At 45.4% G+C, this 27,242-nt stretch overlaps 2 protein-coding genes across 3 annotated transcripts in view; one reads left to right on the top strand and one right to left on the bottom strand.

The window, feature by feature from the left end:
* scaper (S-phase cyclin A-associated protein in the ER) overlaps positions 1-22,173 on the top strand; it is a 53,012-nt gene extending 30,839 nt beyond the window's left edge. Inside the window, exons 23-33 of the mRNA XM_062460794.1 lie at positions 2,475-2,531; positions 4,399-4,535; positions 5,403-5,517; positions 6,341-6,577; positions 8,064-8,293; positions 11,442-11,597; positions 12,983-13,220; positions 14,711-14,860; positions 20,250-20,441; positions 21,055-21,103; positions 21,313-22,173. Coding sequence (XP_062316778.1) covers positions 2,475-2,531; positions 4,399-4,535; positions 5,403-5,517; positions 6,341-6,577; positions 8,064-8,293; positions 11,442-11,597; positions 12,983-13,220; positions 14,711-14,860; positions 20,250-20,441; positions 21,055-21,103; positions 21,313-21,416 — 1,665 coding nt within the window. The 3' untranslated portion in view covers positions 21,417-22,173. The remainder of the gene's footprint in view (positions 1-2,474; positions 2,532-4,398; positions 4,536-5,402; positions 5,518-6,340; positions 6,578-8,063; positions 8,294-11,441; positions 11,598-12,982; positions 13,221-14,710; positions 14,861-20,249; positions 20,442-21,054; positions 21,104-21,312) is intronic.
* A 1,450-nt stretch (positions 22,174-23,623) lies between these two features.
* On the bottom strand, positions 23,624-27,242 carry isl2a (ISL LIM homeobox 2a). Of its 2 annotated transcripts, none has more exons than XM_062460656.1 (6): positions 26,749-27,242; positions 26,183-26,372; positions 25,554-25,768; positions 24,713-24,996; positions 24,384-24,551; positions 23,624-24,204 (listed from the first exon to the last, which is right to left on the bottom strand). In XM_062460656.1, exons 1-6 carry the CDS (start codon positions 26,804-26,806, stop codon positions 24,088-24,090), a joined length of 1,032 nt encoding a protein of 343 aa, XP_062316640.1. In that variant the 5' UTR covers positions 26,807-27,242; the 3' UTR covers positions 23,624-24,087. The 2 variants fall into 2 exon arrangements, with proteins under 2 accessions (XP_062316640.1, XP_062316638.1); XM_062460654.1 differs by having other exon boundaries at positions 25,554-25,813; positions 26,749-27,240.

Raw genomic sequence — 27,242 nt, 5'->3', positions numbered from 1 at the left:
GAACTAAAAAAATTGAAATCTTTTACTGGGTGGTAGAAATATCAAGCAGGTTCTAACATTGTGTGTGCATGTGTTGGAGCGATAGACTTAAAAGATCCACTTGACATGCTCAGATTAGGAGTAAGAGGAGGAAACCATCTTGCTTGATCTCTTTTTGTACACGGCAATCCTTAAAATAGTTCTCAATGTCCTCAAGCACACTAACATTTCCAACGTCCTCCTGTCTCCTATGACAACAAGGAGACCCATATTGTGTGGAAGAGGTCAGCCTTCATAACACAGAAGTCAGATGAGGTCAGCAGAGCTGAGAGACAGACCGCATCCTTGGGTTGCGACTTATCACTATTCTGCCGCTAATCGCTCCGCCTCATCTGGAGGGCCAAGTGGTGTAATGGCCTCCTAGACGGACACAGGCTAGCCCCAGAGCCCGCTCGCTACATTATCTGTTTACAGTAATGTTGCTGTATTGATCGCCTCCTCCCAGATAAGCAGAGTGATTTACAAAAAAAAGAAAGAAAAAAAAATGTTTGCCGTGGAGAAGCTCCTTTTGTATCACCCCCCTGGGAGCCCCTCTCCATCTTGTTACCATTCCATTAATGAGCTAATCCCTGTGTGAGGCTAGGCTAATGTCCCTGTGTAACCCTGTGGTAGCTTCAGTGTCTAGACTTTGGACAACTTTTATTAACATGAACTGGAGGGGGGTGGGGGGGGGTGAATATGTCAAATACTGTGTTCTGTCCCAGATGTTGATCTGGAGGAGACAACGATAACCACATGGGTTAACAAAAAAGGTTCCACCAGAGAAGGCTCATCTGCATTTTGTTAATTGTTCTGTTATTTTGCACGCCGTTATAAATCACAACGATTTTCTTTGTCTTACTGTGACTGTTAAAATGGGGGCAATTAAGCCGTGTATGTAAACTTGTGAATGTGAATTGTGTTCGAGGAATCCGTTCTCGATTCTGTGTTTCGATGTTGTGTCGTTTGAGCTCACCGAGAGGGTGCTCTGTGATTGTGAGAGGAGAGAGCCTATCTTCCCTAGGAGCTAAGGAAGGGAGGGAGGGGAGGTATCTGTTTAAAGTGAGCTGCAAATGCTCCCAGATTCTTACCCGCCCGCCCCTCCTCTGCAGAGTGTCCTACTTCCACCGTCACTATTATTACATTTACATTTATTTCCCATTTATTTGACCTCTAACGGGGTGTTTTCTCAGGTTCTGACAAGGCTTGCATCCTTCCTGGTTTCCTTAGTCAAAGTTAACCATTTAATTCCCTTTTCTTTTTTGTCAATTAAACTGATTGGAGCAATTATGCTCATTGTTCGAGCAGGTCCTAATCAGTTTCAGGTTGGGATGGGAGGCCGAAGCCGTTGTCTGAGTAAACCTACTGTGGCCATGTGTACATGAGGCCTGTCCCTATATCTCCCAGTAGGGGTCAGTGAGGAGTATTGAGGAAGTGACTGAGGTTCTCTAATTCATGTGGCCTCGGCAGAAAGACTTCACGAAGCTCCTCTCACTCTTTAGACCCCGAAGATATAATTATATAATTTAAATATAGTGTCTCTCAGTTGTAGATGAGGAGAACTCATGATACCATGCCAAATATCCAGTATTGTCATGAGTGGACAGGGACACAATGTAGCCACTTATGTCACATGTTGAGTATCTCCTGTGAAATCAAAGTTGCTACCTGAGGTTTCATTTCAGGATGTCGTTATAGCACACGTGCTTGTGTGTGTGTGTGTGTGTGTGTGTGTGTGTGTGTGTGTGAGATGCGTGACCGCTCATCAGATTTCCCCCAGTTCATACCCTACCAGTGTGGCACGACAGGCAGAATGGATGTCTTGGAAGCACTCAGGGTATCGGAAAGATCAACAGCAGAATCAAATTAAATGTCATTTAGATAGCAGTGAATGAAGGGATTGTTTGACAGCACTAGGAAATGGATTTGCTCCTCACCTCTCTTTTTTTGGGGGCTTAGTATTTATTTTTTTCTTCCTTTTCCTGAACACCAATTTTCACTCTTTGAAAAGCTGAGATTCAACCTGATCTGGACGTTTGTCTGATTTCGACTGCCGTCAACAGCTCTAGTCAGGCTCGAGCGGGCACATAGGACCAACGGGGAGAGGTTGGGAAATGTGAGCCTCGAGTTTGAGGAAAGCGATCTCTCGCTTGATAACCACTGACAAGGAGCGTGAAGCCTTCTTAAGCTTAACAGAATGCACAGAATGCCAAAACCACTCCAGAAATGTCCAGAAAAAAAGGCACTGGTTTGTTTACAAATTACCGTCCAGTGCAGACAAACCTCTTGTAGCCTCAAGTACTGTCCGTCCTGTAGAAGGAAACCTGACCTTCGCTCTAATTTCCCCCCTCGCAGCCATCTGTCCCGGTATACACTATGGATTTGGTGATGGTTTAAACGTTTTAATTCAGAGGTCAGTGACTCTCCCCATCCCCCACACCCCTCGTCCTGTCCAGGCCTGTCGGCCACCCAGGCAGAGCCCCACAGGTCGCAGGGGGCTGGCCCAGGATCAGGTGTGCTCCTCATGGAGAGGGGTTCCTTGTTGGGCCAGTCCCCCATGTGTGTCTATGTCCTCAAGAACAGAGTGGTCTGCTGTGGCTATCCTGAGGTTAAGCTGGCTACAATGGTTGTGTGGATTACACTGCTAGTTATCTACATGTTTCGCTCTTTCTCACCCCTCACTTCTCTCTCAGTCCCTTCTCTTTCCCCTCTTCCTCTCTCTATCTGTGTATCATTATGTCTCTGTCTCCCTTCCTCCTCCTCCCCCATCTCCCTTCTGCCTATAGGAACTGTCAGTATTGGGCAGCAGTGGAACCTAATCCTGTGTCTACAAGATAAGGCTTCATTATGCTCAGATTATCAATGTGCCTGTTGTGTCTCCTGCTGGCCCTAGTCTGGTGGGTGGTGGTGGTAAGGTGGAGAGCTCCTAGCGCTGGGCATGATTGTAGACAGCATGGCAAATGAGGAAGGACGCCCACATCGGCTTATGTGGAGGAATGCTGAATGTCAGCATTGACTGGCACATGTGGATCAATGTCTCAAAGTTTGATGGGTAAATTGAGACACTGTAGCGTGGGACTCAAGAAAATTGTGCCTCAAATGTTCGCCACTGGCTCGCATAGAGGGGAAGGAAGTCGAAATTCCAGGAGAAGGTCCTGCTATCAGGTGTCATCCTAATCAACCTCAATTAGTGAGGAGGGAAACAAAGGCTGGTTGCTGGGATGGTTCGGGGTTTAAGGGGATGGAGGAACATTACTCAAACAGGCCCCTGACATGCTTGTCATTTGTCCAGAGGTGGCCCTAGACATGCTTGATTAGCTGTGTTACAAAGCAATTGCACGCTCATTACATGAGCAGTTGACTGAGTCGATTGAGAAGAATTACATGTTCATGGCTTCAACTTTGACAGGGCTGACTTTTAGTCGTGATTGAAATGGAAATAACCAAGAGCCCTCGCTGTCCTGGTATTCATCCCAAGTTGAATTCTTCTACCGTTAGTATTTATTTGTCTTTGTTGTACTCATCATATTTCTCGATTTTATTCCAATTAAAAGTACGACATGCACAGGTGTCATTTAAGGGGTTGGCTGAGCACCACTGTAACAACTATAGCCTCCGGAACATTACCTCTTTAGTCAGTGGTAATAGGTGGGAAACTTCCTTTGCTCCTTTCCTCTCACAGTGGTTTCTGTTGTAGAGGGAAACAGGCGACAGCTGCTTTTGTCCCTAATAAGATTATAGAAAAGGGTAATGTGATTGTACCCTTTAATCTGCCGTTTAAGGGTGCCAGCCACCTGGGGGCCGTGCAGCGGGTCAGATATGTGTAGAGTCAGGGTGTTGAGGCTGTCTGGCCATCATGCTAACTGAGGTATGCTAGGTTGGTATCATCTGACTTTGGTGCTCTTGTTTTCTACAAGATGCTGTGGGATTTACACAAAGCCTCCTTTTTGTCAGGTGTCTATTGTTCTCCCACTTCTCACCATTTCTCATGCCATATCAGAACGTTTTTCACACATGTAAGGCTCTGGTTGACGTAACCAGACCAGCCTAGACATGCAATTTTACCTCCTACAGGTCATCAGATACCTCTGCTTTTGTTGCTTGCTTTATTCAATAAGGACACCGTACATTCCATCACAGGAACTGAATGATTCTTCAACTGAAAAGGCCCCTAGAAGGTTCCTACTGGAGGTGTACATAATGACAATCAAAGCCTCAATTAATTTGGTCTCTTTTTTTCATACAAGTCTTTCATATATATCATATATATATATCTGGTACTGTATATATATATATATATACAGTACCAGTCAAAAGTTTTGACACATTTTCCCATTGAATTGAATGGGAAAATCTGTATCTGTATATGTATATTTATAGGTTTACGCCAGTGACTTTTTAGCTGAGATGGTCGATGGCTTTTCTTTCTTTTTCACCGGTGAACCACGGGACAGCTCCAGTGTGCTGGTCGGCTGCCCAGAGAGCACAGTTTGGCTGGCGTCTTATGTTACCTCAGCGTAGCTCTACACACACTGAGCTGCAGGATCACTCCACTCAACCATGATGGCTGCCTCTTTTCCCACCTCCTCCATTTTCAGGTTCATAAGCTGGATGTCAGTTTAAGCCAATGGATTGAGTGGAAGAAATGAATCTGCTGTCACATTCCTATTGCTAAGGGTGATTGGCCAAGACAGAAAACAACACACTACCAAACTCTGGTTTATTTGCATATTTTACTTTTTTAACTTTTTTTTTACAAATACTTATTTTACAGCAACGAACGCTGTATAATGTTAAGTTATACGATGCTGTTTAGACTGGTTTTGTGCCGAAGTAGACCATGGTGTTTTATTTGGACTCTTTCCCATAACTCCCATTGTAGTACTTCTCACATTATCACCACATTCCATATCTGACAACTTTGCACTACAATGTCAATAGTGATACGGAACACTTACAGATCTGGCCACCAGTGAAGGTAATGCACTGACTGTTTTCATCAGCAGCAAGTTATTGACAGACCCGGGTCTGGATCGGTCAACTCTTTCTTTCTCATATACCAACTTGGTTGGACTGAAAATGCCTTGCAGATGTGAAGGTTGCGCTAGATATCAAAATGTTTACCAGTTGAAATAAACATGCCCTACTTTGGAATAGAAAGGCCAGATTCCATTCTTCTACACAGCAGATAGGACATGCCACTCTGCCACTGGCTAAAATATACAGTTGTCAGAAGATATTAACAAATGGGAGAAGGGGCGAGGGGGAGCAAAAGTCAGAACAGAATGATTGGTCAGTTATCTTTGGCATTAATCTTCTCTGGGGCTTGTTTAAAGCAGACATAATACAGAGGCACGCTCTCTGACTCACTGCTTGGCTTCTAGCTGTGGCTTCAGCCTTAGTCTAAACCCCAGCCCCAGCAGCCCCAGCAGCCCCAGCAGCCCCGGGGCCTCTGAGGAGCTGTTGAGAGGAACGGTCTTATCTCTCCCAGAGGAAACGGTGCAGGATCTCTAGATTGGGACTGAGATCGCAGCCAGCCCCCTTGGCTCACAGCGCCTCCGTCATTTACCTCTCTAGAGAAACATGGAGTCAAGAAGAAGTTGACGTGTAAGGAGGTGGCTGTTTTGAAATTTCTAAATCAGTCAATACAAATAGTTTTTATTTTAAGTTTTCCCATTCCTACACATACTTTCATGGAGATATGCTTTCAAGGTCATCTTTATTATCCCAGACGGTCAATTTGTTGCACAGCAGTAAATGAAAACTGTTGTCATCAACAATCAACCCAATTCACACACAAACAGAATTCCATGATATTATTCAGCAGGGACAAATGAAGTCTTAACTCGATTGGTCCTGCATGTTGGCAGATTAGTTCTGTGACCAGATGGAAGCAACCTAAACTCGCTGAACAAGGGGTTGCTGGTCAGCAGAAATTGACTGGGCTTTCTCTGTGACTTGGACTTTGTGAAGTTGTAAGAGGTAATTTAGATTAGTGCCTGCAATTTTACTGCACATTCTAACAATTCCTTTTACAGTAACCTGTTCCTCTTTTTCAAAGTAAGTGACCCAAACCAGCAAATAGAAGAGAAGGTTCTCAGACTCAATAAAACAAGAAAAAAACATTCTCATAAAATGGTCAACATTAAAACTTCTAAAGTCCTTGATGATGGGCCTTTGCACAAACAACATGATTATTCAGCTGTCGCAGATACACTTTACCCTTTGGGAACCATAAATATGGCAGTGTATGTTCAGTTTCCTGATCACTTCAGATAATCTTGTCAGCACCCGAGTCTAAACTAATGATGTAACTACCGTTTGCATGAACTGGGGGCTACAACCAGACAAAAACAGTGTCCTGAGCCGTTTTACCAGCTTGACTTGTGATGAATCTTCTGCCTTGTCCCGTTGTCTCTGTGTCTGTCGCCCCAGGTCCCTCTGCGCTGCTGTAAACATCTATAACCTGGCCTGCTCACACTGTCACCACAACTGCTTCTACGTTCTCTTCAGTAACAAGATAGCCCTGCTGATGGACCTGCTGCTGCATCAGCTCACGGTAAAGCCTGTCTCTGTGCGATAACCCTCAAAAAGTGACACGCACCCTGGACTCCAGCCATGTTTGATGAATCCCTCCCCGTTTTAGTCCTTTTTACCTGTAAACAAACAACACCATGAGAATGAGGAACCAGGGTGTGGTTTGCCAGCCTCTGTTCCTGGCAGCGGGTTAGCAAAACTCAGGGAGAGACACTCTAAACCCCCAGCCGAGGACCGACACATGCCGAGGGAGAGGGGAAAGGGAGGGGGGGGAGGAGAGGGAGGTGTGGAGCAGTAAAGCAGCGAACATGTCAGGCTGTATCCTTCAGCACTCTCTCAGAAACTGTAAACATCAACCCACTCCAGACATCTGACGGTGGGGGGGGGGATGCCGGACACCGCCTGCACACACAGACGGGACAAGGCCCAGACGTAGGTCGAGGTGCATGCACCAACTCTGCTGGGGCTTCTCCCGCAGTCACGAGTTCCAATCTAAAGCAGTCATATTTCCTGAGGGCACGCACAGAGAGAGAAGGGGGGGAGCTGGGGGGTTTGATTGCAGGGTGGGGGTAGCCTTTACACTTCAGTTTATATAAAACGTATCCCAGCAGCTGCTCTGGCAACAGCGATGTTCAACCGTACAATGTCAATCAGCTCACCCCTGAGTTGGAAGGCAGGATCAGTTTAACTTATTAATGATTGCTTGTGTAGATTTTGGTCCATAGGAACATGTATCGTCAGTCAACATACAGCTTGCGTTTGTGTGTATAGGTGGATACTAGTGCTTACAAGTGAGGCTTGTACCGGCATCTGCGCTTGTGTCCCTTTAATTTGATTTGCGGAGAATGTCGCTGGGTGGACTAACTCTGTCAGCATGCTGCCCTAACCAGGAGTCCAAATGAGATGTTCTCAGAGAAAGTCAGGCCCAACCTGTATTTCGACATCTAGATAATTCCCTGTTTATGAATATTGAATTATAATGTCTGACAGATTGGGAAGGTGTCATAGTGTCAGTGTTCTGTTGATGAGGAACCACCTCAGAGAGCTCAAATGGCAGCAATCTGGCACAACACCAGTTACCGTGTCACACCCACTGTTAACCACCAATTAAGGGCCCGGAGCTGATGAATAATAAACTAACACGTGTGGGACACCATGTTATTTATGGTCCAGCGTATCAAGATTCCAAGCCATACAAACTACTTGCGCAAGTGAACAAAAGCCGGGGAGATTTAGGTTGCTGCCTCCTTGTCTTAATTATACGTGATTGAAGGTGTGGGCTGAGGTTTAAATGACCTTACCTTTTGTTCGACTTGACATCCGGTGGATACTGTGACAGCCCAGGGCCATGTTGCTAGCTGATCTCTCACGTCCATCACGGTGAAGATCTCGTTGTCGGTATGGACCACTCCATGTGCAACCCACGTGTCTGGTACCAGACCTGGGCTAGACCTGGTGGAGGGTTGGGGAGTGGGCTTGTGTGAATTTCTTCTGTTTTCTCTCCTCAGCTCTATGTGCCAGATGAGGACAAGTCCATCTTTGGGCGCAGCGTGAACAAGCAGGTGTTTGACGGTCTGACCAGCGGCCTGCTGCAGACCTGTGCCACCGTCCTGGGGCTCCTCAGGCCCCAGGCCCCCGAGTGTGGCCGAGGGGAGGCCCTTCGTATCTGCTCCCCCGACACGAAGACCAAGAGCTTGGCCGCAGAACCCTTCCACACCCGGGCACAGGACCTAATCAGGTACTGCTCCTCCTCTCCCTCCCATCACCGCCTCTCTCACTGACCTCCTCCCTCTTTTGGGCACCCCTCCTCTCTGCCCCTCCTCTGTTTATCCCTCCTACACACCTCTTAGCAGCAGTCTTGACTTGGTCAACTGCTGATTCCCCCCCCCCTCCCCCTAAAAAAAGGCTATTTTTCACAGTGGTAATTTTAGCTCTTGAGGAAAGGTTATTCCTTTTTCTTCCCCGGGCAGGGTGAGTGAGAGGAGGGTGTAGTCTGACCCAGGCCCATGGTAGACTGCCTCAAAAATATCTAACGGCTCAGTCACGTGTGTTTGTGGGTGAGACATGGTTGGACCTAAACAAAAGCCACTTCTGCATAACTGCAACATCCCCCTTGGAGCTGAGCCCTTGGGCCAGCCAGGAGGAGAGGGGCTGTGCTGGGCCACTGTGAGGAAATGCAGGCCTGCCGCCAGTCTCTAGGAAGAGCAGAGCCTTCCCACCATCCCTCCCACCACCCGTGATTCATCTGACCAGCCCAGCTGCACAGGCCCTGCACTCTCATACAGTGACCCAATCGTAACCCCTGGACACGGGGGAGGGCCTGAGAAAAATAGTGTCGTCAGACTTTGTAATCCCCGCAAGCGACGGAAGATTTACCTCCTCTGTCTCCCAGAATGTGTGCGACTGTGGGAAGCAGGGGAGATCAAGAGGTGTAGCGTTTGCAAAAACTCCCACTTTGACAAAATCCCAAAGACAGGAAATAGTCCTCATCTCCTCTCATTTCCTCTCTCACTGGCTTTTCATGGCTCTAACGCAAGCGTCCCAGACACAGAGAGGCATGTTCGCCGTACCTTTAGACTCCCTGAGGCAGAATCAACCAGACTGTGAGCCTGGTATTGTGTATAGCAGCAGTGTGGAAAGCGCTTTTCAGTTCAGGTAAAGCCACAGAAGAGGATCAAGTCATAACAAGGACCTGTGGTTCAAGTGTCCAGTGACCCTTTGTAGATGCTGAAAAGGGGGAGTAGTTCCCTGCCTGTTGAGAACCTAATTTTGAGTGACAGGACCGACAAACACGTCATGCGCCCGAGGTAGAAGGCCAAGGTAGCTAATGGAGGACAATACATAAGGTGTGGGGAGGTTGGTGTTTCCCCACTAAGCAGCAGGCTCCCCGTGCCGAGACGTTGATTGGCAGCTCGGGGAGGGGGAAGAAGGGAGGGGGGGGGCAGGGGGAAGAGGAGGGGGAAGGGGGGAGAGGCATACATCCTTTTGACAAGTACATTAAAGTTTCACTTGCACAAAAGTCACTTGTCTGGGTAAAGATTTATAATTTTATTTATTTTTTAATTGTGTTGACGTTAGCTATCTAGCATCGGCAGCTGTGTACCTAGCAAGCATTAGCAGCATTTGTATCGGTTAAATGTACGTAGTTAAATATCAGCTAATGTTCAACTGTAAAGTAGGCCCTATACACCTTTTAAAGGGGTCATTTACTGATTTTATAGGGTATTTCACACTGTTCCTTAAGGTCTCCGAATAGGGTATGTAACATTGGTTGGGCTAAAAATGGCATGTGTTCTGTTCTATGCATCCTGTGAAATAGCCCTGGAATAAAACTTCTCCCTTTTATGCAGGGTTCCCGCGGGTTCTTAAAAAGTCTAAAATTCTGAATTTTAAATTAAAGGCCTTAAAAAGTCTTAAAAACGGCCAGATTTTCATCCGAGGTCTTAAATTTCATTTAGTCAGGTCTAAAAAAGCTTTTACCCTCGTTCATTTCCAGAACCGCTGGCCGCAGAAAGTTATGACAAAGTAGCAAAAAAGTATTGAGTCGCAGCCTACAAAGCGGAGCTCTACAAACAAAACCAGCAGAACGCTGCCCTCAGAACTTTGGTTCGGTGTGTTGTAGTTCTTTCTGGGGTATATTGGTGTTGGTATGTACACGGTGATAAAACTACAAATCCTGTTATAAATGCAATACCTGCCCGTGAAATACGTCTGCGCTTCCTCAGAGTTTGTTAAAGTTCGGCTACGTGTGGAAAATGGGAAAGTGTACTTTTAACGAGACATGGCTAGATCACATCGATTTCTGCTGTTGGCTACAAGCGGTACCCAGCTCCAGGTACAAGGCTCGCTGCAAACTTTGCCCAAAAAATATTCAAAAATTACTAATGTGATTGTTATATCTGTAAATAAAATTTATGCTTTTTCAATAACTGAATTCATTGAAATAAAATGTTTTTTTCAGAATTTCTTTGATTTGATTTTTTGGGGGGGTAATGTGTCGTGTAGGTCTTAAATTTCAATCTTTATGGTCTTAAAATGTCTTAAAAAGGTCTTAAATTTGACTTACTGAAACCTGCAAGAACCTGTGTTCTTGCAGGCGTGACAAAGGTACAGACTAGAGCCAAAAAAGGTGGAGCCCCCTTTGTGACGTCAAACAGATTTTTTGAAACCGACAGTTTTACAGCAGCAGTTTCAAATTGTGAGATTTGCATTAGAAAGAGGTGTCAATGGACTTTGAGGTTCACTGTATGTCCATTTTTACCCACCGAACTGTCGTTAATCAACTATGACAAGGTAAACTCGGTTTTGCAGTGAATGACCCCTTTAAAGGATGCCTTTGTAAATCAGCCTCTGCCGGGTAGAAAGGGAAATTCTAGAACATGTTTTAAGTTAACACCAACATTTAGTGGCAATATCCATTGTTATGTCTACAAAATTATTTTAGATATGGTATAAGTTTAGCTAGCTTGCAAATACTGAGGATAGGCTACCGAAGTTGTTAGCCAAAATCGTCATACCTGAGGCCTTAGATAGCCCCAGGTCAGCACTCTGTCAGGGGCCCAGAGCAGGGCGCTGGCACAAAGGGGCACCGCTGCCCTCCTAATGACGCTATTTTTATCTATTTGTGGCCAAAAGAGCCAAGTGAACATGAGGGGAGACAAATTGGAGATATCACGGTAATGACAGTGTGGGGGCTTGGGTGAGCAGTCAGATTACAACCAGGTTGAGATGGGCTCTGCTAGGCCCTTTGTGTTCCTCTGAAATATGTTCTACAGGCATGATGATCGTGTATCTAATGATTTTAATGTTCAGTTTCATCATTGTAGACTTGAACAGCTTTTTTCCTTGTCCACTCCAAATGAATCTTTCCTCTCTCCGTGTCTCAGCTACGTGGTCAACATGGGTTTGATTGACAAGCTGTACGGCTGCTTCTTGTCGGTCCAAGGCCCGGTGGACGAGAGTCCCAAGATGTCTGCCTTCCTCCAGCAGGCCTCCGCTCTGCTGCACGGCATGTGTAAGCTGTGCTTTGCTGTCACCGGCCGGTGAGTGGCATGACCCCTTCTTTTATCACCTATGCCCATAACACACACACACACACAGGTCTGACTAATGACAGGGTTGACTGTCAGCCTTCCCATGAAGCAGAAGAGATTGCTGAGGAGTCAGTCTTTGAGCAGCAACCTGTGGTTTGCTTGACTGTGTTTGCTAGCTCGCCTTGCCTTTGTTACTGCTGACGGGCGGGATAGGCATCTACTTGACCCCTGTGCTGTGTCAGTCACCATCACCCCAGCAGCCCTGAGCCTCCAGGAGGACCTAGCCCACTCACGCTTGTCCCTATGACTTGCTCTGAGAGAGGCTCAGGGGTGCGACTGACAGACGCTAAGCACTCTCTCAGGGAGATCTGACCCATATATCGTGGCTTCTGCAAGGACAACAATTGTATTCTCCTCTTAAGGGTGTCAGACACGTTACAATAAGTATGAATTGTCCAACGCAGAAGCAGGAATTCTTACGTTACCAGCTTAAACAATTAGCAGCTTTGCCGGTGAGCTATGCAAAGTGGGGATTGTCATCAGAGACCATGGGGCCTTTCGTCCTGCCCTCGGTGTCGCCCTGCCTGGCCCTGTACCCCTCCAGCTGCTGTGTGCTGTAACGGTGTCCAGCTGCCTGCTCCAGAGCACCACTGGGCCTGCCCCGTGTCACAAAATATCTGTGAGAACACCCAGTGTCATAGGCCCCCGTTTTAATGAGCGCACCAGAAGTGTTGTGTAATGATCAACACTCCTGCTAATCCAACCAACTATCTCCATTTTTACAATGCTCTCGCTCGCTCGCTCTCTCGGTGTTCCGCTTGATAGCGTTCTGGAATATTTCCGATATGCCAGTTGCTGTGTCAGGGGATTTCACCGGCATTAGAGGCCTTGTTCTTGGCGAGTTTGACATTTTCATGCAGAGCAATGGGCCAACGTCGAGAACCAGCATGCACAGTGGGTTCCTTCCAGAGGTCAAACGCCCTCCTTTCTCTCGTCGCAAATCATAGTGTAGCAGCAAAATGCTTAAATAATACCTGTCAGGTCCAAGCTAGCTCTCATGGCTTCAGTATGACTGTAAAGCATGTTTACGTGTCCTTAATGTATCTTAATTTATGTCCTGTAACTTTACAGGTTTGGGCAAAACGGTTTGAATTCTCAGCTGGGGAAAAGAAAAAATTGGAATTGAAAGTTTTATCTTCCTAAAGTCACTGTTTTTTAAAGCGCATTTTGTGGACAAAGGCATAATTGTTATCAAATGTTTTTTTCACAGCCATGAACATTTTTTCTCCACTGCTGTCCTTGGGTCTGTTCTTAACAGAGCAATGTACTAATGTAACACTACTGCCTTGTGCTACTGTGTGATCAGGTGAGTAATGATCTTCCTTCATTCCCAGCTCCCCCAGTATATTCGACAACAAGCGCCAGGACTCTACAGGCCTAACATCCCTGCTCCAGTCTACAGACCTGGTAGGGGTGGTCCACACCCTGTACTGCATCCTGCTCCACAGCTCCCTTCCCGAGCCTGCCGCACAGAGCCCCCAGGAGCCCTATGCCGCTGGGGTCATCCAGGTGGCCTTACAGGGCCTCCGCTTCCTCAACAGCTTCGCCCTGCTCGACCTCTCAGCCTTCCAGGTACGCAACATCCTCCTGCTCATCAGTGTATAGACACACACACACATTCACACACTGGTATAGTTGTTTAGTTCATTTAACAGTGGTACCCACCCCAGTAGGGGGTTTAATGTGGAGGTCAGGCGTTTTCTCCAGCAGTCTGATTAACTAGCAGCCTCATAGTCACCGTGCAGGAGTCGCAGGCAACAAGCCCATGTGTAGCTAACTCCTCGTAGAGGCCAGTTCATCACGGGAGAGAGTCCTCCATTAGGAGAGGAGCAGTCCTTCTGAGGATGGGGCTGACCCGTGGACATAAACAAGCGTCTCCTCTGACCCAGGGGTCAGCTCCCGAGGTTAAACTGAGCCTAGCAGGGTCAGCAAATGCGGAAGGGGCTCAGTGATTAGTGCCGGAAGCAGGGGGGCGTACATTAGCAGCTCTGATGAGGGAGAGGGCGACAGCTTCAGTGTGCTGAGTCCGCCGCATAAACAGAAAGGCGTGAGAAGGTTATTAATTATTTTAATGCCTCGGGGTGATTACTCTGAAGGTGCTCTCTCTCTCTCTCGCCACTTCGCCACACTCCGGCTATTCGAAACAGCTGTAGGTCGGAGTGTTTCAGTGCCAAAGCTTTTATGAACATTTTAAATTATGTTTCTTTGTGGCACGAGGTTGTAATCACCTTGTGGTTTACATTAGCACACAGCGACGTCTAATAGCGCTAGCATGGATGCTGAGCTGGATAAGATGTAGCCCACACTGACCCATTACTAAGGGACGGGTGAGCTAGTGGGTTCGAAACATAAAAAAACACTGTTAGTTTCAATTTTGTTTTTTTCCCAAATCCCTGTTTCAGGTGTAATAGAATTCTCAGCTATTGGCAGTCGTTGGTTCTTGACGTTGGCAACCTTTTCTCTTCTGATCTGGTGTTATTGTGTCAGACTGTTACTCCCCTTTATATCTGTCTGGAGACTGGTGGGTATGGTCAGGGCTGGAGAGATGGGAGACGTTGTCAGGGTGTCGTGTAGACAGATGACAGGGGGGGGGGGGGGCCTCTCTCAGGTGGCGGTGTCAGAGGAGCTGTTTATCTTCACACACAGCTAAAGCTGACTCCCTAAGAACAGGCTTTCCCTACCGAGCCCAGTCAGCCATGCTCTGTCTTGGTGACATGTTTATTAAATACTGTCTGTGTGCTACAGTGCTGATAGCATCTCATCAACCCGGAGTACTGGGGGTCCTAAGGTGGGACCCCTGATTCTAGGGGCTGGGGAGACCTCACCGTAACACGACACCAGTCCCCACCACGCACACACACACACACACACACACACTCCTTTTTGAGGGTCGCCAATCCAGATTTCCGTGTGTAATATTTTGACGTAAATGCAGCTCTTTGTACTTCGAAGTCCGACCATTGACAGCATTTCATTGTGCGCAGCATCGAATGTCAAACCTTATATCTGAGGTCTTTGAAGGACGTCAGGGCCAAAGGGCTGACTTGTGTGTCGTGTTCCAGTCTGTTCTAGGGGCGGAGGGGCTCTCGCTGGCTTTCCGTCACATTGTCAGCTCCCTGCTCTGGTACTGCTCCCAGCACTCCGCAGACGAGCTGCTGCATGAGCTCATCATCTCCGTGGGCTACTTCACCGTCAACCACCCCGACAACCAGGTGAGTCTCTATAGACTGTCTCTCTTAGCAGCATGCGGGGTACTTTCTGTTGAATTGGGGGGGGGGGGGGGGGGGGGCTCTAACAACACAAAAGAGGAAAGGTGTTGGGTCTTTGTAGCTGATACAAGACAACAAAAGGCACCTGTTTAAAGATTGATGCCCCCCTTGCCTCAGAGCTGTTGGCCTCTGTGTTGTTGTCTGTTGTCCCTCAGAGTGGCATGGTCAATTGTTCGCTGCCAGCGGAGCGCCCAGCCAGCTCTCCCTTCCCTCCTCCTGTTCCCGCCCCAGCCGCCCTGCAGGCCATAGAAGCCGGGCCAGGCTGAGAGAGAGAGAGAGGGGGAGAGCACTCTTGGCTGTCATGCACGGTCTGCTTAGCAGGCGTGGTAGTAGCCCAGTGGGCCAGGCCGTCATCATGTCTGTCGAGCCTCTGCTCTCCAGTGGGCACATGCGGTGATCCAGCCTCGTGCTACGTCACCTGTCCCCACAGCAATGGTCACCCCCCCCCCCCACACACACACTCACCACCCCCTTTCTCGCTAGCAATTTATAGGCTGATTAGAGATTCTAATTTCCAAGATATTTTAGTCTTAATTAAAAGATCTGTCTGAGTTTTTATGGTAGTTCAGACCCCCTTCCACTGCTCCTATCCAATTTAATTATTCTGATGTACATAATTAGCATTTGTGGGCTATTGTTGGCCTAATTTGCATATTATATTGTGTAATTGAATGAAGGCTGATGATTGAATTAGGGGGTGACAGAAGACCGGTAAGGTAAAAGAACAGCCAAGCTTGGTATAACTCCCTTTGAATATTCATGTGGGATCTGTTCAATTTGCTAATTTGAAATATGTTACCCTCCACCCAGGGCAACTCCTGATACTGCAGAACAGCTGTGGATCCACTGAGAGGTTTTTCTATCAAATGCTCAGCTTCTCACCAATCCTCTCAAAAGTTAATTTAGTTTAATTTTGAAAAAAGACGATGATATCACACATCCGAACGCTGCCATTTCAAAAGAAGCCGGGTTGCAATCTTTGTGGTCAGGATGGTCAGGTAGGAACCAGGAGCTCTGGGTGCTCCATCAGGGGACACGAGGAGACCGAAGTCTGCGTTTCCGTCTAGGTCCAGGAAACCGTTGCGGGACGTCGCCAAGAGACTATCTTCTGCAGAGGTTTCACGTGCTGTGTTGATCCTGTGGAGGTTGCTGTACAGAGCATCAAAGGAGGAGGTGTAAGGGAAGAGCAGGGAGACTGAGATGGTCCTGCTCTACCTCTCCAAAGCGTTTCCCAGCCCAGTGGTTCAGCAATGATCCTGGAACCAGTCCACGTGGTTCTGTATCAAGATGGATGGAGAGGAGGGGGATATTTAGAGCAGCTTTAGCTTTTCTCAGGCTAATGTAAGCATTGGCAAAGCACTAAAGCAGGCCGGCTGGGGCCTACGCACTCACACAGACTGCTGACTCACTGACGTTTGCACCGTGCGCCTTTGTTTATAAGTGTGGCAGAGATATAATGCAGCCCATAAAGAGCAAGTCTTTGAAGAAGTATCATATATGTAGTGATGTATTTTCCCTGTACCAAGGGTATGAATAATTGACTATGTCACACAAAAAGTCATTGGGAGAGTGACAAGTGGCTTTGGATGTTAGCTCTCATGGGGCCACAAGTTTGCTGAGCCTATTGAGACTGAATGTTAAACAGTAGGCAGGCTAAGTTCAGTCAAATTTGTGGTAGACATTTCCTAGTGTCTGGGAGGGATATAGACCGCTAAGCTATGTATTTTGTGTTTCGGATGACAATGATTCATCTCTGAATCATTGCCGTTGATGATCTCTGAATTCTTTTGTAGAGTAATTGTTAACTGTTGACATGTTAACCCTCCTGAATCACGACTCTGCTTGCTCTCGCATAGAACACCAGCACATCAGTGTCACTGGAGTATTGAGGTCTTAAGAAAACTCTAGGCTCTCACACATGGAAAATGGCCACACACACTCAGGTACACACACAGGCATTCGAGTATCTCATTCCATGATCAGTTGCGGAGTTTGTAAAAGTTTGCAATGGGTTGATTGAATTTCCTCAAAGGCTAACGCCACGTCTTATTAATTTGATTAATATGCAAGCCGTTTTTCAGGTACAAGGCTTCAATAGAATGGTATCAAAGAGCTGGTGACTGACTATCCCCAGACTGCACATCCTCTCCTCCCACACACACACACACATCTCCACACCTCAGCCTTATCTCCAGACCCCTCGCCTCTCTGTCCCGTTGTCTACAAAGACGTTTCTCCCTGACAGGTCCTTGCCCAACTCTGGGCCAGTAATCCCTGCTAAACGGATGTTGAAACACTCCCTTCAACAGTCCATTGCTGCCAAGACAACCAAACCCTCAGTGCCTACGGCATGAACGAAGCCAGTCCTGTGCTGGGGAATGTGTGTAGGCTGTCACACACACACACACTTGTAAACAGAGGGATGGTGACACACAGACAAATAGACTAGAGACTGATTGTTTGCCCTGTACATGATTTACAGACTCCTCAAGGGTGAACTATTAATTTTTTGGTGTACAGAGAGGAGTTCCAGTCTGGCCACCCTGCCTCAGCACAACTATCAGCAGTGCAATCTTGGGTGGGATAACACTGAGGTTATTCTTGTTAAATGTTGTTTTGAAAACACATTATTTGTATGGGGTTTAGAAATAAACCCCTCGAAAACCCTTTCGAGTCAATGTCTTTGTCGCCATTTGCAATCCTGAGGCAAAGTGTGCGACCAAGTAACCTTTCCTTGGTTTGGAAGTAGTTGTTGGAGGGACGTTTTAGTGTTCACTTCCCTTCCAGTGTCTTTGAATGTGCTGTTCCCCTATATCTATCAGTGAGGCAGTTCCTTCACCATGTTGACTCCAACATGCATAGGGAGGGCGATGGGAGGATCTGGTTTGTGTTCAGGGCCCAGGCCGGTCAGATTTGTGGCCCCACGTTAAGGCAGAAGCATCCTGGATCCCTCCAAGCAAAGGTGTCTAGACACTTTGACCAAGAGAGATTCTGCCAGGATTGGCTCTCCCACCAAGTTTTTCTGTCCTGAGCTCATCACAGACTTTAAATCGGTTTCAGTTTATATTCGTAGAAGGAGTGTTTTTAAATAACTTGGAACAGTATATTGTAGTTGTTCTTCCTTTTCTTTCAACCCTGACTACGTAAAACGACGCCGAACTGTTAAATCTCTCTTTGAACCTCTTGCTTCAAATTGGGCTTTCCCAACATTTTGTTTACTTTTTCGGAACGTTAACTTTACATTCTCTCTGTTGTCTGTGGACTCCAGGCTGGTTATGTAACAGAGCGTCATAAAAGTGTGTCAGTGTTTTAGAACGCCAGGTCTACGTAGTTAAGAGCAGGGCTGCCAGGCACTTGAGGTTTACGGGTCTGTGTTCAACTGGGCTCTGATTCATGGGGTTCAGACGCTCACTGCTCTTTTTACGATGTCAGGGTTTCAATAGATACCACCAGTGGACCAGCAGAGACCGGGCCACGGCCATGTCCCTGTTTGGAACACCGTTCTGGGCTTTGTTGTTGCTCTTCGCCTGGTAGAGGCCTGGAGAGGTGGCTTGAGGACTTAGTCTCTGTAACCTATGCTCTCTAGCAGCCCTTGTTTTATGTGTCTGTGCCATGGGCACTTTAGGGTGGACAAGTTGTTTAGGCAGCTGAAGATGGAACTGTGCATAGTGGAGGATTATGAGATTGCTGTTTGATTTGTGGCCTGAATCTTGATAGAGCCACAGGCCAGACACCCAACATAGAGACTGGATCATGGTGTCCAGCAGCAAGCTCGCAACAACAAATTGTTATTCTGCATTAGTTTAAGTATTAATTTAGGTATGTTTTCTATTGTTGAATTTATGATCATCTTCGGTGCCAGTTCCCCCTTGAAACTCCTGCGGTGTTGCAATGTTGAAGATGGGTTTTGTGATCTAAGATGCCGTGAACTAAGCATGAGAATCCTGCATCTATGTTCTTCAACTGACAATAAGCAGCTACGTTTTTGAAAACAACCAGAGATTTCCTTTTTTTCTTCAGAAGTAAGAAACCCTTTTGTCTTGCATTCCTTTTGAAATAACATTCATTCAAAGTGAACTGCAGTGAATCTTGTTTCCTTGTGTCCTGAGAAACTTGCATGTTTCTGAGTTCATCACTGTCAGCCTAGAGTAACTAAGAATGGACCATAGTTGCATACCGGGAAGGGCGGTCATAAATCCCTTAAAAAGGCTCTTCAGGAGTTTGTTTTAGCTGGTCGCTAAAGAATGTTTAAACAGACAGTAATAGGAAATGGCATCTCTTGTGGGCCTTTGAACGCTGCTGTAGAACTCAGCTCTGAGGAGACTCACCTTGAAATGATAAAAGTGGTGAATTATGGCTTTGTATACCCCACTCTTAAACCTCAAAGTGCATTATCAAAGAGACAATGCATTGGAAGAGAGTATTGTAAAGTTCATTTTCCAAATCTTGTAAATTCGCTGAATATGTCACTGTGACCGGGGGCGGACCTCACCCTGGCCCTCTGGTTTCCATTGTGGCAGAGCATTAGCCCCGGTGTGTATACCTGTAAAGCAGTGGGGTGCTGTTCCAGCCAGGATTTACTGTGGTGACCCCCCGGTTTTCAGGGAAGTGCTGGGTCTCTTCACAGGCTCAGGGGAGATGCCCATAGCATTAATCCAGGACCCCCCCCCCTCCCCCTCCCCCTTGCCCCCCCTAATCAAACTAGGCTGGGAGTGATTTGGTTTTAATATTGGTGGGCCGGATGTGATGGTGTGAGTGACAGGTGCTGGTGAAGGGGAGCAGGATGTCGGCAGGGTGAGAGCGCCATTAACGGTATTGCTCATTTCTTAAAGTGGCGGTGGCCAGGCAACAGTGGAGGTCTGCTCTCTCCCCCCCCCCCCCCCCTCCCCAGCCCCTCTGCACTGTGAATGCCCTTTCAACCTGGACTGCACTCTTACAGTTCAGGGATATAAATTGCACTGAATCAGACTTGGAACTCATATCTCAATGGCACCTCTTGCAAGGGGGAGGGGAAATGAAGTCCTTTACCCTATCTTTAGGTAAAGTAATAAAAGGAAGACATGTGTCATATTTCTCATTTAGCTTATTTCACAACAGCATGGCAATTACTTGTGGTACAAAGGAAGAGAAAAACATCCCATCATTGTGTTTTATAGCCTGTAATTGTGCAGTGGGAGGCTGTGCCCTCCAGTTCTCCTCCTAATGGGTGTTTGTGTGTTGTTTTAGTGTCAGATTTACGTGGAGGAGGGGCAAGGGGCTGTGATTTACAACTGCCAATGCGACTGACTGGCTGGCTGAGTGACTGACTTGCGGGGCTTTGTGTGTGTTCCAGGTGATAGTGCAGTCTGGCCGTCAGCCCAGCGTGCTGCAGAAACTGTGTCAGCTGCCCTTTCAGTACTTCAGCCACCCGCGCCTCATCAAAGTTCTCTTCCCTTCCCTCATCTCGGCTTGCTACAACAACTCCCAGAACAAGGTCATCCTGCAGCAGGAGATGAGCTGTGTGCTGCTGGCCACCTTCATACAGGTAAGCCTGGGAAAGTGCCCCCACACACACACACACAAGCCCACACACTTAAAGCAAGCGTACAGTTACTGCGCACACACAAACGTATATGTGGAAATGCAGGGATTCCTTCTACACTAGTCACTTTTTCTTTTTTTCTCGTTTATTTCCACTGAGGAAGCTTGGCAGTCAAACAGAGACAAATGGCTTCCTCAGTGGATTTACCTGCCAGTAGTTCAGCCTCCAGTAAACAGGCCGTCTCCTTCATCTTCCCCCGACAACATCCCTTCTGCCTGTGCTGCCACCATAACTATTTAGTCAAGATTAGCCCTCAGTCCACCAGGGGACAAGCCGTCATTTCAGTCAAACAATGGAAGATGCATGGTTTCTTTACCCCCGATATTATTTGTCAGAGGTCAAGACTTAAGAGTTGGCTTTGCCAGCGCTTTTGCAAAACAAGAAAATACATTTTGGCCATTGGATGTAATTGGTGGCAGTTAGCCTAACTTAGATGGCCATATAGTGGGTGATATGAAACACTCCCTCCATATGGTGACTGGTCTTTCTCCCTGCTTGCTTGTCTTGTAATGCTGTAGACTGCACTGACACCTTTCTGTTTTTGTATTTTCTCCAGGACTGTGCCTCAATTGAGAACCAAGCAGACAATAAAGCTGTTCAAGGAGGTACGTTTCCATCACCTTTCTCATTTTCATGTGCACATTTGATTTTGCAATCATTCCCAACACATAGATACTTTTATAGACAACATTTCTTTGGAAGAATGACATACCACACTGTTATCATTTGTTAAACCACACATTTTTGATCGACCTTGTGTGGGCTGCTCTTCTCATTGGTGGCTGACAGCCTCTCATGTCTGTGTCTGGTACAGAGAAAGTTTCTCAACCGCTGGATTACTGCGAGCTGTCCAACCGCTTTCCCAGAGACCAGTGGGACTCAGCACTGCAGTTCTTCCTGAAGAAGCAGGAGGACTAATCCAGAGGCACACTCCTCACCAACGCAGACAAGCTCAGTGAAAAACCCTACAAAACAGACAAGAGACTTCCCGTTCTAACCCACTTGCTTTTACGTTTAGATTTTGATTTGAAGTCAGCATAAATAAAGAATGCAGTCTCTAAGCGTTGCCAAGACTCTTGAAATACCAGCACCCATGGGCCAAATTCGAAGATGAGATACAAGTGTGAATTTTGTGTAAGTCACACAATGATATCAATAGAAGATTTGCACAAAGTTTGCACAACAATGTTTGAGTTATGTGTGTATTTCTCCTTTTCATAGTGCCATCAAGTCAGGCAAAGATTTTGTTTAAGTGCCCACACTACAGAAATCATATATATATATACCTTTATGTTACACAGTACTGTTAGACAAGTGAAGTTTCAGAGCAGTCAATTTAGAAACACTGAATATTATGATTATTACCTAACGTGTTCATCAGTAATGTATAACGGTCCTTGTTCATTTGTTTATTGACATTCAGTTAAGATGTGATTGACCCGACCAGAATGTTTTCCCTATATTTACCAGGCTTGGACCTGTTTTGTACTACAGTATGTAAGTTACATAGCCTGGTTGTTTACTCCACTTTAAGTTTTACTTTAAATAGAATTGCTTCTGTTTTACAATTCCCTGTGATACTTGTTTTCTCCATGTTGTGAAGCACTTCCTAAAAATAATTTATTTAATAATTAACATTTCTTTCTATCACGTTTAATAAATTATTATGGATAAATCGCTTGTCATTTAAATGTGTGTGAAGAAATTGCTCTCAAACTAATTATCCATTTATCGTTTATCACTGTTTTGTGAATAACACTTCAGTAGCTATTTGTGGGACGTGTATCAAGACTTGGAAGTATGCTACTTGGGCTAACCCAAAAGATTTAGGTTGCGCTAACAGTAGGCCAACGTGATTCTGAACCCCGTACATGAAGTCACACCTCTGATCAACAAGCTTTAGGCAATTCCTTTCGGGATTCACCCAATTTTTGACTGCAGTTCGCGGTAAGTGAGATCTATTAGCCTAAACTTCAGTCACTTGTCAGTTTTGTTTTCATCACTTGTCTTTCGGTCTTTTTCATCACTGCACAGGCTGATGAATGCATAATGGATTAATGACTTAGCCTACTGGAATAAGGTGTCTTTAGATCACACTTTGTAATAAAGCTACTGGCATAAGGTTTAACCACATAAATCAATTTGCAGATTGCTTTTTCCGTTCCTAAATATTCCCGAAATGTTATGAAGTTCGTTCGTTGAAAAGTATAAATTAAGTGTAAACTTGTTGGCCATCGAATTTAGAATGTTGCACTGTTTATTAAACATGCTTGCAACCTTTCTCTGGGACCATCTTTATGGCATTAAGAAAAAGAAAAAAAAACTTTGAGCTACAAGGTCTGAGTAGCCTAGTCAAAAATACGCACACATTTTGGCTAATGCGCAGTCTATTTTGGAAATACGTTGCCAGATCCGCAATCACCCCATCTCATTATCAAATAAATCCTGCAGTTGAGATGATAGCGGCTACGTTTCCTGTAAAACGTCCATCCTTGGTAACAATTTTATTTAATTTTTTTCCGGTCCAAGCTTGACCTATGAGCTGTATGTCCAGCGGCTATTCCTATCCACTATTCGGAATGGAATGAAAATAAACTAAGGACCTGCAGAAGGCGTTCGCTGGGAGTTCCCTTTAGCCCGAGCCTATAGAGAGGTGGGTTTGTTGTGGTTCCATTCAATGTATCGTTTGCAGGTGATGCCAGGCAGAGATAAGGAGTCGCCTAGCCTTGTCCTCTGTCTAGACCTGAGACCGGTGAAACGAGACTATAAGCACATCGCAAATTTGTCCAAATGACCAATATTTAAGTTTCTGGTATTGCTTTTATACTAATAGCAAACAGTAACATTTAAGACCCGAATTAACTGAGGCCAGGCTACACCAAAGTCTATATCACAAATTATTTAGAATGATTAAGATCGACTTTTTAAGCAGGCTGAAGTTATTTGAATGGAGCCTAGGCTGAAATTCTAAAATTGTTCTGTAGAGGTTGGCTGTTTAGCCTGCTTTAGTGAGAGTCATATTGTCATACTAAAAATGATTTATATTGGCCATTAAGATTTTTGTGAATATGTTAAGGAATTACTGCACCAGTGAGATTTACATGCAAAGTGCAATAGACATAAACCATAATGCTTTTCTATTTATTATCTTTCCATCCTAACAATAAATAACAATAATTTACTCTTGAATGACTCAAACATTTACTTTCCCATCATCCTAGTGGTAAATGTAGTGTACATTATATAAAGTCACCTCTGCTCATGCATATCTACAGACACGGGACTCCGCGAATAACACAGAAGATGATAAACAATGGCCAATATGAGGATTCATGTTCAAATTTGTTCAATATTTAAGTCGGCTCAATAAGAGGGAGTGTCCTCACTATGTCTGTGTCCAGTCCGGCCTTCACTGTAATAGCTGTTATCCCAAAGCTTCACGTTTTTCCATAAAAAGATGCATCCTCTAATCCACAGTTGTTGATCGCTAGAACGAAATCCATTTTCATCCAAGGCTGTGTGAATTTGGCAGTTCTCATGCAGGGCACGCGGTAACATGCTGGGTTTGAAGCTCAATGTTGTACTGGTCTCACGTGTCAACCGGACTCGGTACCATGCTGTTCGGGGTGTCTGGCAACTGCGACGACAAGGAGGTCACGTCACTGCCCGAGGAATTACCCATAGATCCCGACTCAGAAAAAGACACCTGTAAAGTGATAAATTGCCTTATGAGTTGCCTGTTGCACAAAACAGCTTTTTGGGCACACAACTAAGTTTTTATTATCAGTGTTTAGCATATTAACTTTATTCCAGTCGACTATGTAGCCTGTAAAATGATGCAAAAAAACCCATGAAAGACATGTAATGCGCTTTAGTTTTCCTTACTAGCTGCTGAAAAGGGGGCTGGTCCAGGTCACTCTGCAGAGCAAACTCGCTCAATGCCTTCCACGGCGGCTGGTAAGTCTGCACCTCAACTGGGTTCCCTTGCACGGTGTTTTCGTGTCGAATTGGACTTCCTGCCACCAAAGGCGTACCCGTAAGCCCTTGAAGATTCTAAAAGAAAGCAACACATCACACAAAGCATTACACATCTCTCTGATTATGGCTGCGTTGGGTAGGCCCTCGTGAAAAGAGATAGGCCTAGACCAGACACGCAAACGACATTATCCTGTTTTACTAAATGGTGATTAAAAAAAGTGTCTACGATAACTTACTGTCTTGTCAATGTGTTGTTGTTGTTGAAGTTGTTTCATTAGTATAGATCTCTTCTTATCTTTGCAACGTTTGTTTTGGAACCAAACTCGAATAACCCTCGGGCTTAGACCGGTCATCTCCACCAATTGTTCTTTCATTAGTGCGTCTGGTCTGGGGTTAGCATTGTAACATGTCCGAAGGGTATGGAGCTGCTTCTCGTTCAAAACTGTTCGTACGCGAGTGGTTTTCTCAGACTGTTTATGAACGTGGTTTCGATGAGTTGGCTGTCGAACTGACACTGGTTCTGAAGACAAGTTGGCAGAAAGGGAAAATAATAAGGCCTTGGTTATTTCTTGTGATTTCGAACGTCCTCTGATAAGTGATTTGATAGTTTACAATTAAACCCGGGGTGGGACACTATATTGGATCTCTACAGTTCCCAAGTGCCTAATATAGGCTACCGTGTATTTTAAGTGTAATTCAAGTGCAAGATGAACTTTGCTATGAATGAACATTATAGGCAAAAAATCTTTGTTAGTTGCGAATTTCGATGCATATGCTACAGGTTCTAAAGGGTACAACTCAACTGAATTGAAAACATGAAAACGCACGTGGCAACAATCTTTCACAATAAATAATGACTAATATTAAATAGGCCTATGCTTTTAAACTCACGATGTTTCTTTTGAGAGTCACAGGTTGCCAGGAAAATTATAGGCTACCACTATTGACTATAATTTTATATAATCAAAATGTTATATTATTTAACCCCATAAAATAATATATTGTGTAGTCTACTATTAAATTGTAGCCTATAGCCTATCAATGATGTATTTAGCTGATATTTTAGCCTACACCTACCAGATAAATGAAGGGACCTGGTGTGAATATTTCCAGGGCTAAGAGGGCTTCCTGCCGTGGCCCGCTCCATCAGTAAACCGTGATCTGCCCGACACAACAGCTCCTCGTCCCGCAAAGAGAATTCATCCCCCGGTAGGAGATGTCTGCTGCACACCGAGCACCTAAAACACTCCATGTGGTACACGTTGGCTCGAGCTCTCATCACCAGATCGCTGCTGCAGAAGCCAATGTTACATTTTGCACATTTAATCCCAAATAATCTGAAAAGGACATAGGAACATTGGTCTCAATATAGGATTTACGCCAGTAATATTTTTTTCAAGCATGGAAGACCAAATAGGCCTATCTTTGTTTGGCAAAAATGTTCCAAGCTGTTTTGGAATTAATTTTGCAACATTGAATTTAATAATAGCTCGAACACACAACATGGTTTGTGAAGACAATAATTGCAAACACTTATTTCTCATAACATTGAAAGGCTTTTAGAATAGGCCTATCCCAAAAATGTTTTACTGTTAAATGGTGAGTTTATTTGTTTACACTGTTATTTTTATACTCCGGAATACAAGGGACCTTTTGAAATTCCAAAGATCTGAAATCACGTTGGTGAGGAAATTTCTACTCCATACCTTACATAATCTCTTTTGCAGTATGTCTTGCCATCTCGGACGAAGCAAGTGCACGTCTCATCCAGGTACTGACTGCATTCCGAGCACTTCAGACACGCAGCGTGCCACTCGAGGTCCGGGGAGACTCTCAGAATGTATTGGTCGTGTATCTGACCTCCACAGCCCACACACATTGCGATTCCAGACTTCTCTGTGGAATGCACACATTACTACTACTTTGTAGCATATACCCTCTAATCCCCAGACACCTTCAACAAATCCCGCGTGTGTTTCCCTCCTGTATCCATATCATATTATGCCTGTCATTTTAGTTGGCTAAGGCCGGGATACAAATGGATTTCTGCAGAACTAAAAAACTTTTTTACAATTTCACAGACTCTTGGTCTGATGAAGACCAAATATGTGACATCGAATACACAAATATTTATCCAAAGAATGTATGTAGGCTACTATACTGTCTGTTTACATTATTGGTCCACATAACCCAATATGAACACCGAGAAATATATTTTTCCCAAGCATGAACAAGATATATAGGCCTAACAGAGGAACGTGCGCGTACTTACTTTTGGAATGATCCCCCATATCATCCAAGAAAGAAGAATTTAAGATAATATCCACCATACAGGAGGGATGGTAGGCTACAGGCCGACAGATGGAGGAATTGAGTGGGTGAGTGGGAGACTGTCCCGTCCCTGGTAGAGTGATAACTTGCTTCTAGAGAGTGAGAGGTGGGAAGAGCAATGCCCCACGCGCAGAGTGACGTAGAATATGCAAACCTACAGACCTCTGAGCGTTTGGGGAGGGGATAAGCATCATGCTAAATTAAGAAACATGGACAAGTAAGCTACTATGCTTTTTTTTTTAAGGGAACCAAAACATTGACTGCAGTTAGAATTATTTTTATGAATAAGCTCAACACTTTATTTATCCTTGTCGATTGTTTATATTAGGTACTGAAATTAGAATAAGATCATATTTTATAGGCCCCTTTGTAAAGTATTAACTATTAACTATTAACAATGCTATTCGGCTGCTATTAGATGCGATTTTAAGACCC

This window comes from Osmerus eperlanus, chromosome 5, assembly GCF_963692335.1.
Source record: "Osmerus eperlanus chromosome 5, fOsmEpe2.1, whole genome shotgun sequence".
NCBI classification, from domain to species: Eukaryota; Metazoa; Chordata; class Actinopteri; order Osmeriformes; family Osmeridae; genus Osmerus; species Osmerus eperlanus.
This window is presented reverse-complemented; position numbering and strand designations above follow the sequence as displayed.